The sequence below is a fragment of the Enhydra lutris genome, unplaced genomic scaffold (genome assembly GCF_002288905.1).
Source record: "Enhydra lutris kenyoni isolate GAN:26980312 unplaced genomic scaffold, ASM228890v2 scaffoldscaffold13, whole genome shotgun sequence".
Lineage (NCBI taxonomy): Eukaryota > Metazoa > Chordata > Mammalia > Carnivora > Mustelidae > Enhydra > Enhydra lutris.
This window is the reverse complement of record NW_019154097.1, coordinates 19075174-19090715: the sequence shown is the minus strand read 5'-3', so window position 1 is coordinate 19090715 and position 15542 is coordinate 19075174. Positions and strand designations below refer to the sequence as shown.

The window sequence follows — 15542 nt, the reverse complement described above, 5'->3', positions numbered from 1 at the left end:
ACATCAAAAATGTTTATTTAAAAAAAATTTTTTTTTAGATTTTATTTATTTGTCAGAGAGACAGCGCACAAGCAGGGGAAGTGACAGGCTGAGGGAGAAGCAGGCTCCCCACTGAGCAAGGAGCCTGATGTGGGACTCGATCCCAGGGTCCTGGGATCATGACCTGAGCCAAAGGCAGACGCTTAACACTGGGCCACCCAGGCGTGTTTTTGTTTTTAAAAAATTGTGTGCTGGGGCACCTGAGTGGCTCAGTGGGTTAAAGCCTCTGCTTTCAGCTCGGGTCATGATCCCGGGATCCTGGGATCGAGCCCCACATCGGGCTCTCTGCTTGGCCGGGAGCCTGCTTCTTCCTCTCTCTCTGCCTGCCTCTCTGCCTACTTGTGATCTCTGTCTGTCAAATACATAAATAAAATCTTAAAAAAAAAAAACAAAACTGTGTTACTATAATTCTCCAATCAGGTCTGAGTATACTTCTTTATCAGTTAATAAAAGGCATTTACTGTGTACCTATTTATATGTTAAGAATTACACTCAGTGATATAGAAATGATTAAGACAAAGTATATACCTTCAAGAAGCTCTCAGTCTAATTAAAGGAGGCAGATAAGTAGACAAATGTATAGTACAATATAAGTAAAACAAAATAAATACTTATATTCGAGACCAAGAAGGGAGTAATACTCTGGAAAGAGAATGAACTCTGTTTATATTTGGGAGAGGCAGAGAATTTTCTGGTGTCATTACTTCCTGAGCTGAGTTTTGGAAAAGATAAACGAAAATATATTGGTTTCGGCACAGAGTTCTAAGAAAAGGGAATACCCACACGTGTAGGCTTAGAAGTCTGAAACCACTTTGTATATTTAGAGAACTATAGACAACTGCACATTGTTGGTGTAAATAGTATGGTATAAAAAGTACCAGGAAATGTGGTTAGAGAGGTACACCAGGGCAAAATTATATATGATATAATCTTGTACTTTAGAATAGTACCTGTGGCTGCAGTAAAAAAATCTGTTGCTACTCCTTTAGCCAACACTCAGTTGATGCACTCGTAATATTTAGATTGGGGGTTGTATGTGTGTGACCATAGTATCACCAAAGGCGGAAATAAGGAAAATACAAGACCTTTTCCCAAGAATGCTTATATCTTAAAGAAAGATACAACATAAAATCTATATTCTTTGATAGTCATGTGAGAAGAAGGCAAATTTGGTCCTTTAAAAAAAAATTTATTTATTTGAGAGAGAGACACCATGAGTTGGGGTAGGAGACGGGGGAAGCAGACTCCCCGCTGAGCAGGGTGCCTGCCACAGGGCTTGAGCAGCGCCCCAAGATCATGACATGAACTGAAGGTAGACACTTAACTGACTGAGCCACGCAGGCCTCCCAGTTAAAAAGGGAGGGCCATTTGGCTATTAGGGACACTCAGAGATAGTATTTGATAATAGCAGTTTGGTATTCTTTTATAAATTCTAAGACTGTTATCTAGGACACACAAGTATACTGAAGAAATGCCTGTTACAGGACCATTAAAAATACAAAAACAAGGGGTGCCTTGTTTTTGTATTTTTACATGGCTTTGCGGGAAGCGTGCTTCTCCCTCTCCCACTCCCTCAGCTTGTATTCCCTCTCTTGCTGTGTCGCTCTCTGTCAAATGAATAAATAAAATCTTTTTTAAAAAATACAAAAGCAAATTACTTATGTTTTTCAAAATAGTTGAATGAGAGATTAAGATCCTGGAGTTCTAAATATGAGCATAATTAAATTATCTGCATTTTTAAAGACATTAAATAAAGAACCCTCAGACATCTGATTTTAAATAATAACATTTTTTGGTTAGCTCTTCTAGGACAAATTGTTTCCACAAATCTTGGTAAATAGTACTATCTCCTCTAAGAAGTGTCTGACTCTGAGCTGATAATATGTTAAAGAATATTTTTGCCAAAAATTAGTATTTGGACTTTAAGATGGTTTATTTTGAGGGGTTTAAAATATATATACGTTTTACTATTTTAACCTCTTTTAATTGTGTAGTTCAGTAACATTAAGTACGCTCACATTGTTTTTCAGTTATCACCAAACATCTTGTATCTACAAAATTTTTTTTATCTTCCTAAGCTGAAACCCATTAAACAATAATTCCTCATTTCCCCTTTCTCTCAGCTACTGGTAACTAAGATTCTACTTGCTGTCTCTGTGAATTTGACTATTCTAGGTTACTCATATAAGTGGAGTCATGCATAATTTTTCATTTTGTGACTGGCATATTTCACTTAAATGTCTTCAAGGTTCATCCATGTTGTAGCATGTGTCAGAATGTCCTTTCTTTTAAAGGCTGAGTAATACTCCATTGCATATATTTACCACATTTTTGTGGGTGGATATTTAGGTTGCTTCCATCTTTTGCAAATAAGGCTGTTGAACATGGGTATACAAATAGCTCTTTGAATCCCTGCTTTCACTTCTTTTGGGTTTATACTCAGAAATGGAATTGTTGGATCATATGGTAATTGTATTTTTTATTTCTTCAAAGAACCACCATACTATTTTCCATAGCAGCTACACCATTTTACATTCCCACCAACAGTGCACAGGAGTTCTGTTTTCTCCACATCCTCCCCAGCACTTGATATTTCTCATCCTTTTTCATTTCATTTTTATTCATAACACTTTTTTATGATGAGACATCATGTTGTTTATTTATGGTCTATCCTTCCTCAAGGCAGAGGCTCTTGTCATTCACTGGTGATTTCCCAGGGTGTAGAACAGCGCTCTGTGAATATTGAATGAATTAATGGAGCAGCCTCTAGAGGAACATTTTGTAGTTTCTCTGCCTATAAAAATCTCAAGAAATAGATGCTGATTCTCATGGTGAAATAGCTGATCCACAGGACTCTTCCGGTTTCATTCATATGCTTTGTAACACCATTATCTCATAACACTGATTAATTCCTATTGTAGAGTCATGTTGTCAGTATTGTGCCAGTTATGACATACTGTAAAATAGGTGAAATACTTGAGTGCCTGTTGTCATGCACTGTGTCAGGCACTGTTTTAAGCCATGCATGGGTATAAGTCATTTTTGTATCAACAGTTTTGTTTGTTTGTTTTGTTTTTAAGATTTTATTTGTCAGAGAGAGAGAGAGCGCGCATGCAAGTGCATGCAGGGGGAGTGGCAGCAGAGGCAGAGGGAGAACCAGGCTCCCCGCCAAGCAAGGAGCCCAATGTGGGATTTGATCCCAGAACCCTGGGATCATGACCTGGGCCAAAGGCAGACACTTCACCAACTGAGCCACCCAGGTGTCCCAGTACCAACAGTTTTAATAGAGGAAATTATTTTCATTTAAAAAAGGAGTTCATGGGGCACCTGGGTGGCTCAGTCGTTCAGCTTCTGCCGTTAGCTCAGGTCATGATCCCGGGGTCCTGGGATCAAGCCCCACATTGGGCTCCCTGCTTTTCCCTCTCCCACTCCTTCTGCTTGTGTTCCTTCTCTCGCTGTGTGTCTCGCTGTCAAATAAATAAATATTTATAAAAAAAGAATAAATAAAAATGGAATTCATGAATCAAGTTATATTTATAAAGGTACATTAGCCTAATTTGTTCCTTGCTAATGTGAACTTTTTCCAGATATTTTCCAAATTTGGCACAGTCTTGAAGATTATCACCTTTACAAAGAATAATCAGTTTCAAGCCTTGCTTCAATATGCTGACCCAGTGAATGCACATTATGCCAAAATGGTAATTATGATCTTTCTTTATTTTTCATTTATCAGTCACTTCAGTGATAGCAAAGAATGCCCTCATGTCTTTTCCCTTATTGTAGTTCACAATATGTTTTTATAGTATATACATAATATAAAATTTTGTTTTTAAAGGCACTGTTCCATATGCTTTTTAAAATAATAAGTAAAAATTAACTTCCTTCATATGAAATGGTTTCAAATCATTTATCACTTCTCAGATCTTTGGGACTCATTTCTGTCATATATAAAGTCTAGAGTGGAGCACAGTATTCCTAATAAAATCTGACTAGTAAAGTAGAATTATCTTTGTCCTTGTGTCTTCATTTTCTTCTATTAAATTAGCCATATTGGTTGATACCGTTTTTGTAACCTTATTTGCTATTGAATTTTGTTGAGCTCTGAATTGGTGAAGATACTACATTTTAGGAAGTTTGCTGCTGTTGGTTTATATTGCCCCCTTTTTCTTCCTTTTGTGTTTGTGTGTGTGTGTGCTTGGGTTTTGACAAGATGTAAGATTTCATGTTCAGTTTGGTTATATTTCACCGATGTCTTACTGAGATCTGTTCCTAACCCTAATTCTCTCTGGTATCAGTATCTGAATTATTTCTAATTTCTTTTCAAAGATAGGGACTAAGGCTTCTAGTAGTTTTTTGTATACTGTCTGCCTTTTGATTAGGAGTATAGACTTTATATTTGCTGTACCCTTTGTATATATTATTTTATACCATTATGATAATGTACTCATCAGTAACTTATTATAAATATTTTTGTATATTTGCATTTTCTTATGTATTTTGGTTTCTGATTTCTGTTTTTATAAATCTTAGCATTTGTGGAAGTCAAGTGACTACAAATATCCCTTTGATAAGTTTTTGTTGTTGTGAAGGGAGGCTTTGCTGATCTCTGGTCTTATATGAGAACTGACTGCAAAATTTCCCTCAAATTGTTATTCAGACTATTATAAAATAAATTTACAAGAGAAAAAAAAGAGATAGATACTTCATATGTTGTGGTTTTTACAAGTTCCATTTACAAAGGCTTTATTTCATCTTAACCTACATAAAGTATACTAAAAAGTTAAGATGAAATATAAAATCAAATCATTCTTAAACATTTGTTGGGACAAAATAATTAAAATGATAGCTAGTACGATGCTCAATAATGTATAATATTTTTCCAAGCTTTTACATTTCTCTTCTTTCATTTGATCTTACCACAGATAAGATAGGGATTATTATAACATTGTGAAAAACTGAGATTTTCTTTTTCTCTCTTATGTTCACATAGTGAGTGACAGAGGTACAAGTAAACACAGGTCTTTGGCTATTAGTCCATTTCTCTCTGCTTTATACTTGATTGCCACTCTCTGTCAAAGTAGAAGCTACTTGATTTATCAGTGTTGTTGTCTTGCAAAACATCAGTCCCTTTCTTACATGCTTTAGGCTCTGGATGGCCAGAATATCTATAATGCATGCTGCACTCTGCGTATTGACTTCTCCAAGCTCACCAGCCTTAATGTGAAATATAATAATGACAAAAGCAGAGACTTCACTCGTTTAGACCTTCCTACTGGTGATGGCCAGCCATCCCTTGAACCCCCTATGGCCGCTGCTTTTGGTGAGTAGTTCCATTTTGAGTCACAAAGCAAGTTTTCTGAAATTATAAGTTTATTTATTAATCCATGTGTATCACCCTTTTTCTTCTTGGATTCTCTCAGGATTTCTAAAGGAAAGAAAAGAATCTTGGAATAAAATGTGTTCACTGATTAAATCTTAATATTAGTAGATTCTGTTAGTTGGCAAAAACAAATGGATTATCTAAAATTGAGTTAAAAACTTATTTTCTAACATTAATCTTACACATTCTTTTATAAGCCATACAACCATTTCCTTCAAATTAATAGTGTTACATATTAACATGGCTTTGAATGTGTTGATTTATAGCCATAGAATATTGATATAAGTGCTCTTGAAAGAAATGCTTCTCTCTTCTGAAGTAGTGGTATTTTAAAACTAGGGCCTAAATTAGTGCCCTTTATGTAAGTGGCATAATCCCATAGAAATCCTCTTCTTTGAGAAGAGAATTTATCTTACTTTGTTTGGTTTTTTTAAATATCAGAACTCCTGTTTTTATCTTTAATTTGTGTGAAGTTGCATTTTTTCATTAACAAAAATACAGCCTTCTGAATTGTCTCTGCAGATACTGCTTTGAAGAGCTTTTTGTACTTATTTAAAATTAGTTATCAATAGATTTATAGTTTTAAAACAAAAAAGGAAGGAGCAGTGAATGGCCCAGTTATATCATTAGGTTAATGTGTGATACTTTTTGGTTTTGCAGCCCTCAGAAGTGTGGTTTAATATCTAGATCAGTATTAAATTTTATTTCCCATTGTGATTGGTTTCCCTTTCTCAGATGACAACATGAAATACTGCTTATTGAGCCCTTAAGTGGTATTTAGTCCATCTTTATTTTACAGGTGAGAAAAATGAATCCTTAGCCAAGTGCCCAGCATTTTCTGGAAAGTAGTTTGTAACTTTATTTCCAAGTAAAAGCCTTTTGTTCTTTATAACTGGAAAAGCCAAGTGAATTGTTGTTCATGTTCCTACATTGTTAAAACTTTTGTCTTGGTCTAACCAGATTTTTGTGTTATAATATTGGTTACCAGCCTCTACTCAGCATATCCAGTTTGGTAGAGCCCAAAGGTCTTTGTAATCACAGTTCCAGCAATACATAATTGAGGCTGTAATTAAAGTTTACCAAAACTTGGCTATCAAATGCAGAATTGCACTTACTCTAGTAACTGAGTATATACTGTTGATGTAATTAATATCCTGCATTCTGGGAGGAGGACATTTTAAAAATAGGATCAAGAATTTTGGTTTCTGAATATACAATATCAGAATATTAACATCCTTTTTCATTGTTTCAATAAATCTCAATGCAAAGTAATGTCTCCATCTTAAGATAACTGATTCATCAACAGAGAATAATAATTTTTTTTTTAGTATTATGTGAAGGTTTACCCTGCTTCTCACTAATATTTGATGCAGTTCACTGTTCCCTTGTTTTTTTCCTCTTGGCTTCTGCAGTACCAGTCTCCTGAGTGCTTCCTGCTTCACTTTCTGTTCTTTTTTTCCTTAAAGGTACTTTACAGTTCCTAGGTTAAGTCATAATTACTCTGTTTTTAGTGACATACATTATACCATTAGAAGAGCTTCTAAAATATGCAAATATATTTCTTAACACCCATGTAGTTATCACCCAGGCTAAGGAATAATAGATTTATACAGCCTGAAGAAACATTCTTTGTAGCCCTCTCGTTGATTATGTTCTCTCCCTCCCTGCTGCAAGATCAGTCTCAAATTTGACGGTAATCATTCTTTTGCTTTTCTGCTTTTCCCTTGTGTGTGTTTTTCTTACCACCCGTTATGCAGCCCTAAGTGCTAATTTAAACATTTTTTTCATCCTTTATTTAGAATTTTATGTAAATGATATCATGCTCTTCATCTTCTTTTGTGACTTGTGATTCATCCATATTTATATATGTATATATGTGGCTGTTGCTTATTCATTCTCAGTATCAAGTGTATAGATACCCATTGTATGAATATACTGCCGTTTGTTTATCCATTCCTCTGTTGATAGATGTTTGGGTTGTTTTAGCTTGAGGCTATTACGGACAATGCTGCTGTGAGATTTTCCTGATGACCCTTGAGGTTGAATGTATTTTTATTTATTGGCCATTGTCCCTTACTCTTTAACTTTGTTGCCATCTTGTGTGTGTGTTTGGCTTCTTGTTTTTTTCTTGTTTTCTTTTTGTGGGAATTTTAAAATATATATCATACCTACTAGTCCTTTCTTGGTTTTATGTGTTACAAATAGTTTCTTCCATTTTTGGCTTATTGGTTTATTCTTGTCATGGTATTTTTATTTAGTCAGATTTATTATTTGCCATGTTCTTTATATTTGTGTTTTTTATGTCTTGTTTAAGAAATCCTTTGTTACTAACCATAAGGAACTCTTGATTATAGGAAACAAAGTGAGGGTTGCTGGGGGATGGGGATGGGGTAACTGGCTGATGGCCATTAAGGAGGGCATGTGCTATAATGAGCACTGAGTGTTATATATATAAGACTGATGAATCACTGATCTCTACCTCTGAAACCCATAATACATTACATGTTAATTTAAAAAAATAAATTTTTTAAAAAATTGAAGTTAATATGTTAGGACCAAGAAAGGTTATAAAAGGATAGATAGACACCTGCCTGTTATCTAATATGCCATATTACTGCTGAATTCAGAGAAAGGTCTATCCATTAAACAAAATCATTAGCTGTTAGCATAGGCCATTGAGCTACAAAGCCAAGGAAAGTGTATTCTTCAGTTTAGAAGCCAGAGTCTAGTACCACGGCTTGATAGAGATTGGGAAGCTGTTACTAATTATCAAGGAACCCACTTCTGCAGGTGACCTGGAAAAAAAATGTGTTTTTTTACCCCCAAAGGACCTAGGCCTGCTTTTAGTAGCCTTAAAAACTGTGTTTGGAACTGAATCGATGAACTCAACTCAAGACTGAATGAATGAATCAGTGACGAAAACCAACTTTTTTTTCTTTGTCATTATTTTCATTGTTCAGTAGAAACAAATTAGTGAACTGTAACTTTATCCTTTAACTAGCTGTGTGACTTTGAGCAAGTTGTGGAACCTCTGTGTATCCCAGTTTCTACATCAGTAAAATGCTGGTAAAAAAGAAATGTATCTCCTGGGGCGACTGGATGGCTTGGTTAAGCAGTCTGCCTTCGGCTCAGGTTGTGATCCCAGGGTCCTGGGATCAAGCCCCATGTCAGGCTCCCTGCTTGTCCGTCTACCTGCTGCTCCCCCTGCTTGTGCGCTCTCTCTCTAGTGCTCTCTTTCTCTCTCAAATAAACAAAATCTTAAATATCTATCTATTTACATAAATAGATAGATAGATCTCCCCAAAAAAAAGAAGAAAAGAAAAAGAAATCCTTTGTTACCCTGACATCATAAAGATATATACTCATATTCTAAAGTTTATAGTATTTTAGTAGTTCTGTTTTGAAATAATTTAAGTTGCAAGAATAGTACAAAGAATTCCCTTATAACCAGAATTATCCAGACTCCCTAGTTCACATCATTTCACATTTACTTCATCATCTCTCTGATTATATTGAGGGCGTGGGTAGTTGTTTTTTCTTTTTCCTCTTAATACTGGAGAGTAGGTTGCAGGCAAGATGCCTCTTTATGAAAACTCAGTGTGTATTTTCTAAGAACGAGGATGTTGTTACCTAAACACAGTTAATCAAAATCAGGAAATTAACATTCATACAATACAAAAATTAGAGAATATGGATTCTCTAATCCATAGACCTTTTAAAAATTTCACCTATTGCAGAAGTAATGTTCTTTATAAGAGAATTTTTTTTCTGGTAAAGATCTAAACCAGTGTCAGGCTAATTTATTTAGCATGTCTCTTCAGAAAGTCCTTTAATTTGGAACATTTCCTCATTTTTTGTCCTTGGTGATCTTTGCATTTGTGACGATTTCAGGTTGGGTATTTCATAGACTGTCTTTCAATATGAATGTCTGTTTGAAACAGTGTTACCTTTTTGTCAGTTGATTAAATCAGGAGACACATGATGTCAGTTTATCCAGTTCCTGGTGATACTAAGTTTGATCACTTATTAAGGTGGTTTTTGCCAAGTTTCTTCCTAGTAAAATTACTGTTTTTCTTCGTAATTAATTTGTAGAGTGAATCATTGAGACTATATAAATAGACTGTTCTTCATCTCTTTTCACTCAATAATTTTATCATCCATTACAAAAATTTTTTGTTACTGTGTTGGCTGCCTTATGGGAGATTTGTTAATTCTGTCCTTCCTTTGACAGTTATTACCTGGAATTTTATTACAAAGGATTTTTTTTTCTTTTCACATCTTCCTTCCTCCCTCCCTTCCTTCCTTCCTTCCTTCATTATAAATGAATTTGATACATAACATTGTGTGAATTTAAGGTGTGTAACAAGTTACTTTGATAGATTTATATATTGTAATGATTGGCGATGTAGTGATGTATATTACATCACATAATTATAATTATGGTGTCTGTATTCATTATACTGTGCATTAGGTCTGTATGGCTCTAGTACTTATTTGTTTTTTTCATGTCAGTATGGTCTTAGAGATTCTTATTTTATTCTATAGGTTTTGTACTATTACTTTTCATTTTGTGTTCAATTTTCCCAGGTTTGACCAGTAGGAGCCCTTTCACACCATCTTTTGTGGCCCTTTGACATACCCCTATCATCATTTGAACACTTCCTGACTTTCTGGCTGAAGATAGTTGAGATCTTCTTTACCTTCCCTGTCTTAGTGCTGCAGTTGGCTACTTCAATGAGTCCCAGTTCCTTTTAGTGGAAAATGGTATTTTGAAATCAATATCCAGGCATTAGCTGGGCTCATTGGTAATAGGAGCATCATTGCTTCTTGGCATTTTGAATGAACATTACTGGGATATGTGTGTATATACTTCATAAATACATTTCTGTGTGTATGCTTCATAAATGTATGTCTCCATGTGGTTTAAAAACCCACAAATTTTAACTAATACCTCTAGTTCCAACCTAGCATCTTTTCATACTGTTACCTCCCTACTTCAAGAAGGAGATACCTAGTGTTTTAGTCTCACCATGTTTACTTAATTTGCTCAATCCTGTAATACACAGAAAGTGGCTTCAGATTTGTTAACACATACCAATTAATTTCAGCTGAGTATTTGCTTCAGTAGTTTCCTTGGCCTTGTTCATGGGTCCGTTTATTAGTCTTTCCTTTTGTCATCTCCACAGTGCTTAATATCTGATAGAGTAAATCTCTTCACTGTATTCTTCAAGAGTATCTTAGCAATACTTGATCATCTTACTTATGAATTTTAGGATGAGCTTGTCAAATCCTCAAAAATTAAAAAAAAAAAAAAAAAGCTATTGAGGTTTCCATTGGATTACATTGACATTATAAATTACCTAGAAGATAATTGACATCTTTATAGCAGAGTCCTCCAGTCTTTGAATATTGTACATCCCTCCATTTTTTTGAATGTTCATTAATGTCTTTCCAGAGAATTTGGTGACTCTTCTCCATAAATGTTTCCATGCTTTGTTTGATTTATTCCTCAGAATCATACTTTTTAGATTCTAATTCTAGACCTACTATTTATAATCTCTGTGACTTTGGGCAAATTGATTAACTGCTCTCCACTTTTGTTTCTTCATATGTGAAATGAAAATAATAGTATTCAACTGGTAGGCTTGTGATAAATATTAAATGTGCTAATGTACATAAAGAGTTTAGAAAAAAAAAAAAAGAGTTTAGAATGGTTCCTGGAATAAATGCAGTGCAAGTTTCAGTGATCATTGTTATTTCACTGTTGCTAATATAGAAATTCAGCTTTGTTGTTTCTTGATTTTATATTTAGCAACTTGATAAAATTGCATTCCTTATTTCTTTTTGTAAGCCCTTATTTTCTTTTTCCCTACTTTAAAAAGATGCACTGAACTTCTAAAATTTATATAGAAATGGAAAGAGAAGCTATTGAGAATAGTCAAAGTAATTTTAAATAATTTTTTAAAATACAAGACTCAATGTAAAGCTGCAGAAATCTAGCTAGTTTGGTGGTGTAAAAAGGATAGATAATATAGATTTACATTAATGGCGCTAAATACAGAATGTAGAAATAGACCCATACGTATCTAATTTGTTGATTTTTCAAAATGTAAAATTCCATAGGGAAAGAAGATCTTTCAGCAAGTTTTTGGACAGGTAGATACTCATATTGGAAAAAGTAAACATTTTTTCTGTATCTTGTACTATACTGACAAAGTGGATCTTTAGACCTATAATGTAAGATTTTAAACCTGTACAACTTCTACAAGAAAAAATAGGAAAAAATCTTTGCAACTTGCGATAGACAAAGGTTTCTTAGAACATAAAAAACACAAATCAAAAAAGGAAATAATTTATGTATTGTATATCAAACATTAAAAGTTTCACTGTTTATGATGTATTCAAAGTACTGAATGGGAAAAACCAGAAGCAAAGAATACTCTCCCTAGCAAAGCTATAATTCAGAATAGAAGGAGATACAGAGTTTCCGAGACAAACAAAAATGAAAGGAGTTCATTACCACTAAACCAGTCCTGCAAGAAACATTAAAGGGGACTCTTCAGGTGGAAAGGAAAGACCGAAAATGACAGTATAAAGGTGGAAAACACAAAAGCAGAAAATATGAATATTTCTATAAAAAATAAGTCAAGGACATCACACACATAAAAGGATGTAATATAATAAGATATATCTAAAACATGAGGAGAGGAGGAAAGAATGGGTTCAAACTTGGACAACCGTCAACATATACTGCTATGCAGGAGAGATCTTATACAAATCTAATGGTGGCAATAGATCAAAAACCACTAATAAACAGGCCAGAGTATAAAGAGAAAGAAATCCATGGGCACCTGAGTGGCTCAGTGGGTTGAGCCTCTGCCTTTGGCTCGGGTCATGATCTCGGGGTCCTGGGATTGAGCCCTGCGTGGGGCTCTCTGCTCAGCGGGGAACCTACTCCCCACCCCTGCTTAGTTGTGATCTCTCTATCAAATAAATAAATAAAATCTTAAAAAAAAAAAAAAAAGAAATCAAATATATCACTAAAGAAAATCCAGAAAAGATGAGAAGTGAAAGGCAAAGGACCAGAGAAAATCTTCAGAAACGGCCACAAAGCAAGTAATTAAGTGACAATAAACACATCTATCAGTAATTACTTTTTGGGGGCGCCTGGGTGGCTCAGTGGGTTAAAGCCTCTGCCTTCAGCTCAGGTCATGATCCCTGGGTCCTGGGATCGAGCCCCGCATAGGGCTCTCTGCTCAGCAGGGAGCCTGCTTCCCTTCCTCTCTCTCTGCCTGCCTCTCTGCCTACTTGTGATCCCTGTCTGTCAAATAAATAAATAAAATCTTTAAAAAAAATAATTACTTTTTGAATGTATAAATGGAGTAAATGCTCTAATCACAACATATAGGTTGACAGAATGGATTTAAAAAACAAGAGCCATCTAGGGTGCCTGGGTGGCTCAGATGGTTAGGCATCATGCCTTCAGCTCAGATCATGATCCCAGGGTCCTGGGATCAAGTCCCACATTGGGCTCCCTGTTGAGTGGGGAGCCTGCTTCTCCCTCTGCCTCTCTCTCTGTCTCTCATGAATAAATAAAATCTTTTTTAAAATATTAAAAAAAAACAAAACCCCAGACCCGTCTATACACTGCCTCCAGGAGACTCATTTCATACCTAAGGACACCTGCAGATTCAGAGTAAAGGGATGGAGAAACATCTGTCATGTAAATGGATGTCAAAAGAAAGCTAGAGTAGCAATACTAATATCATACAAAATAGACTTTGAAACAAAGACTGTAACAGACAAAAAAGGACAAAAAAGGGGACAATCCAACAAGAAGTTATAAAAATTATAAATATTTATGCACCCAATATAGAGGGACCCAAATATATAAAATAGCTAATAAACATAAAGGAACTAATCAATAGGAATGCAGTAATAGTAGGAAACTTACTTATACCAATAGACAGATTATCTAAACAGAGAGCAAGGAAACAGTGGGTTTGTAGGACACACTGGAACAAATCAGTTTAACAGATATATTCAGAATACTCCATCCTGAAATAGCAGAATACATTCTTCTTGAGTGTACACGGAACATTCTCCAGGATAGACCACATATTAGCCTACAAAACAAACCAACAAATTTAAGAAGATCTAAATCATACCTTGCATCTTTTCTGATTACAATGCTGTGAAACAAGAAGTCAACCACAAAAAAAAAAAAAATCTGGAACGATCATAAATACATGGAAGTTAAATAACATGCTAGTAAACAATGAATGGGTCAACCAGGAAATAAAAGAAATTTTAAAAGTACGTGGAAACAACTGTTAATGAAAACACAACAGTCCAAAACCTCTGAGATACAGAGGTCAAAGTAGTTCTAAGAGGGAATTAATACAGGCTTGTCTGAGGAAGCAAGAAAATGTTCGCATAAACAACTTAACCTTATACCTAAAGGAGCTAGAAAAAAACAACAAACAAAACCTAAAACCAGCAGAAGGAAGGAAATAATAAAGATGAAGGCAGAAATAAGTGATATAGAAACTAAAAACAGTAAAAACAAAACAGCAGAACAGATAATGAAACCAGGAGCTGGTTCTTTGAAAAAAATCAGTAAAATTGATAAACCTCTAGGCAGACTTGTCAAGAAAAAAAGAGGAAAGACTCAAATAAGATCACAAATGAGATAAGAAATCATGAACACCAAAGAAAGACAAACAATTATAAAAGAATATTATGAAAAACTATATGCCAACAAATTGGACAACCTATATGAAATAGATAAATTCCTAGAAACATAAGCTATCAAAACAGAAACAGGAAGAAATAGAAAATTTGAACAGCCTGATAACCAGCCAAGGAATTGAATCAGAATCAAAACACTTGGCAACAAACAAAAGTCCAAGACCAGACGGCTTCACAGGTAATTTCTACCAAACATTTAAAGAACAGTGAATACCTGTTTTTCTCAAACTATTCCAAAAAAATAAAAGATGAAGGAAAACCTATATTCATTCTATGAGGCCAACATCATCCTGATACCAAAACCAGATAAAGACACCATTTAAAAAGAGATCTGCATGCCAGTATCCCTGATGAACATGGATGCAAAAATCCTCAGTGAAATGCTAGGGCACCTGGGTAGCTCAGCTGGTTAAGTGTCCAACTCTTGACTTCAGCACAGGTCATGATAATTCTGGTTTGTGAGATCAAGCCCCATATTGGGCTCCTTGCTCAGCATAAAGCGTGCTTGGGATCCTCTGCCACTCCCGCTTGTGCACGCATGCGCACTCACACACACACAAACTCTCTCTCAATTAAGTAAATAAGTAAGTCTTAAAAAAAAAAAAATCCTCAGTAGGGGCACCTGGGTGGTTCAGTCGGTTAAGTGTCTGCTTAATTATTAACTGAAAGGACTATTACACTGTATGTTAACTAACTGGAATTAAAATAGAAACTTAAACGTTTCAATGCTTGAAAGATAAGAAAATCAAAGGCAGGCTACAGACTTGAAGAAAAACCCTTGCAACACATACATCAGACAAATTAGTTATATCAAGTTACATGAAGACCACTTACAGGTCAATAATAATAAACAAAGAAAAAGTGCACAGATTTGAAGAGATACTTTACAAAAGATGGTATATGAAGGGAAACAAGCTCATGAAAAGATGCTCAACAGCTCTAGTCATCAGGGAAGTGGAAAATAAAATCACTGTAAGATAGTCCTGCATGCGCATTAGAATATCTAAATTTTATAAAGTTTACTGTACCAAGGATGTGGACCATATTTCAGTGGCATACAGTGTTGGTGGCAATGTAAAATTTAGGTATGACACTTTGGAATAGAGTTGGGCAGTTTATATTATTTTTACAGAGACAGCAAGAGAGGGAACACAAGCAGGGGGAGTGGGAGAGGGAGAAACAGGCTTCCCCAGGCTGAGTGGGGAGCCCGATATGGGGCTCGATCCCATGACCCTACGATCATGACCTGAGCCAAAGGTCTGGTGGCACAGTCATTAAGATATCTGCCTTCAGTTCAGGCCATGATCTCAGGGTCCTAGGATCAAGCACCGTCTGCTTTTCCCTCTCCCTCTGTCCCACCCCCTGCTTATGT

The 15542-nt window shown here is 35.3% G+C and overlaps 1 protein-coding gene across 6 annotated transcripts in view; it reads left to right on the top strand.

Moving 5' to 3' along the window:
* The window catches only part of LOC111145848 (polypyrimidine tract binding protein 3), a 115872-nt gene that overhangs the window by 79974 nt on the left and 20356 nt on the right, over positions 1 to 15542 (top strand). For all 6 annotated transcript variants that reach the window (XM_022501121.1, XM_022501117.1, XM_022501123.1 and 3 more), the window contains 2 exons: positions 3627 to 3737; positions 5185 to 5359. In XM_022501121.1, the coding sequence (XP_022356829.1) occupies positions 3627 to 3737; positions 5185 to 5359 (286 nt within the window). The remainder of the gene's footprint in view (positions 1 to 3626; positions 3738 to 5184; positions 5360 to 15542) is intronic.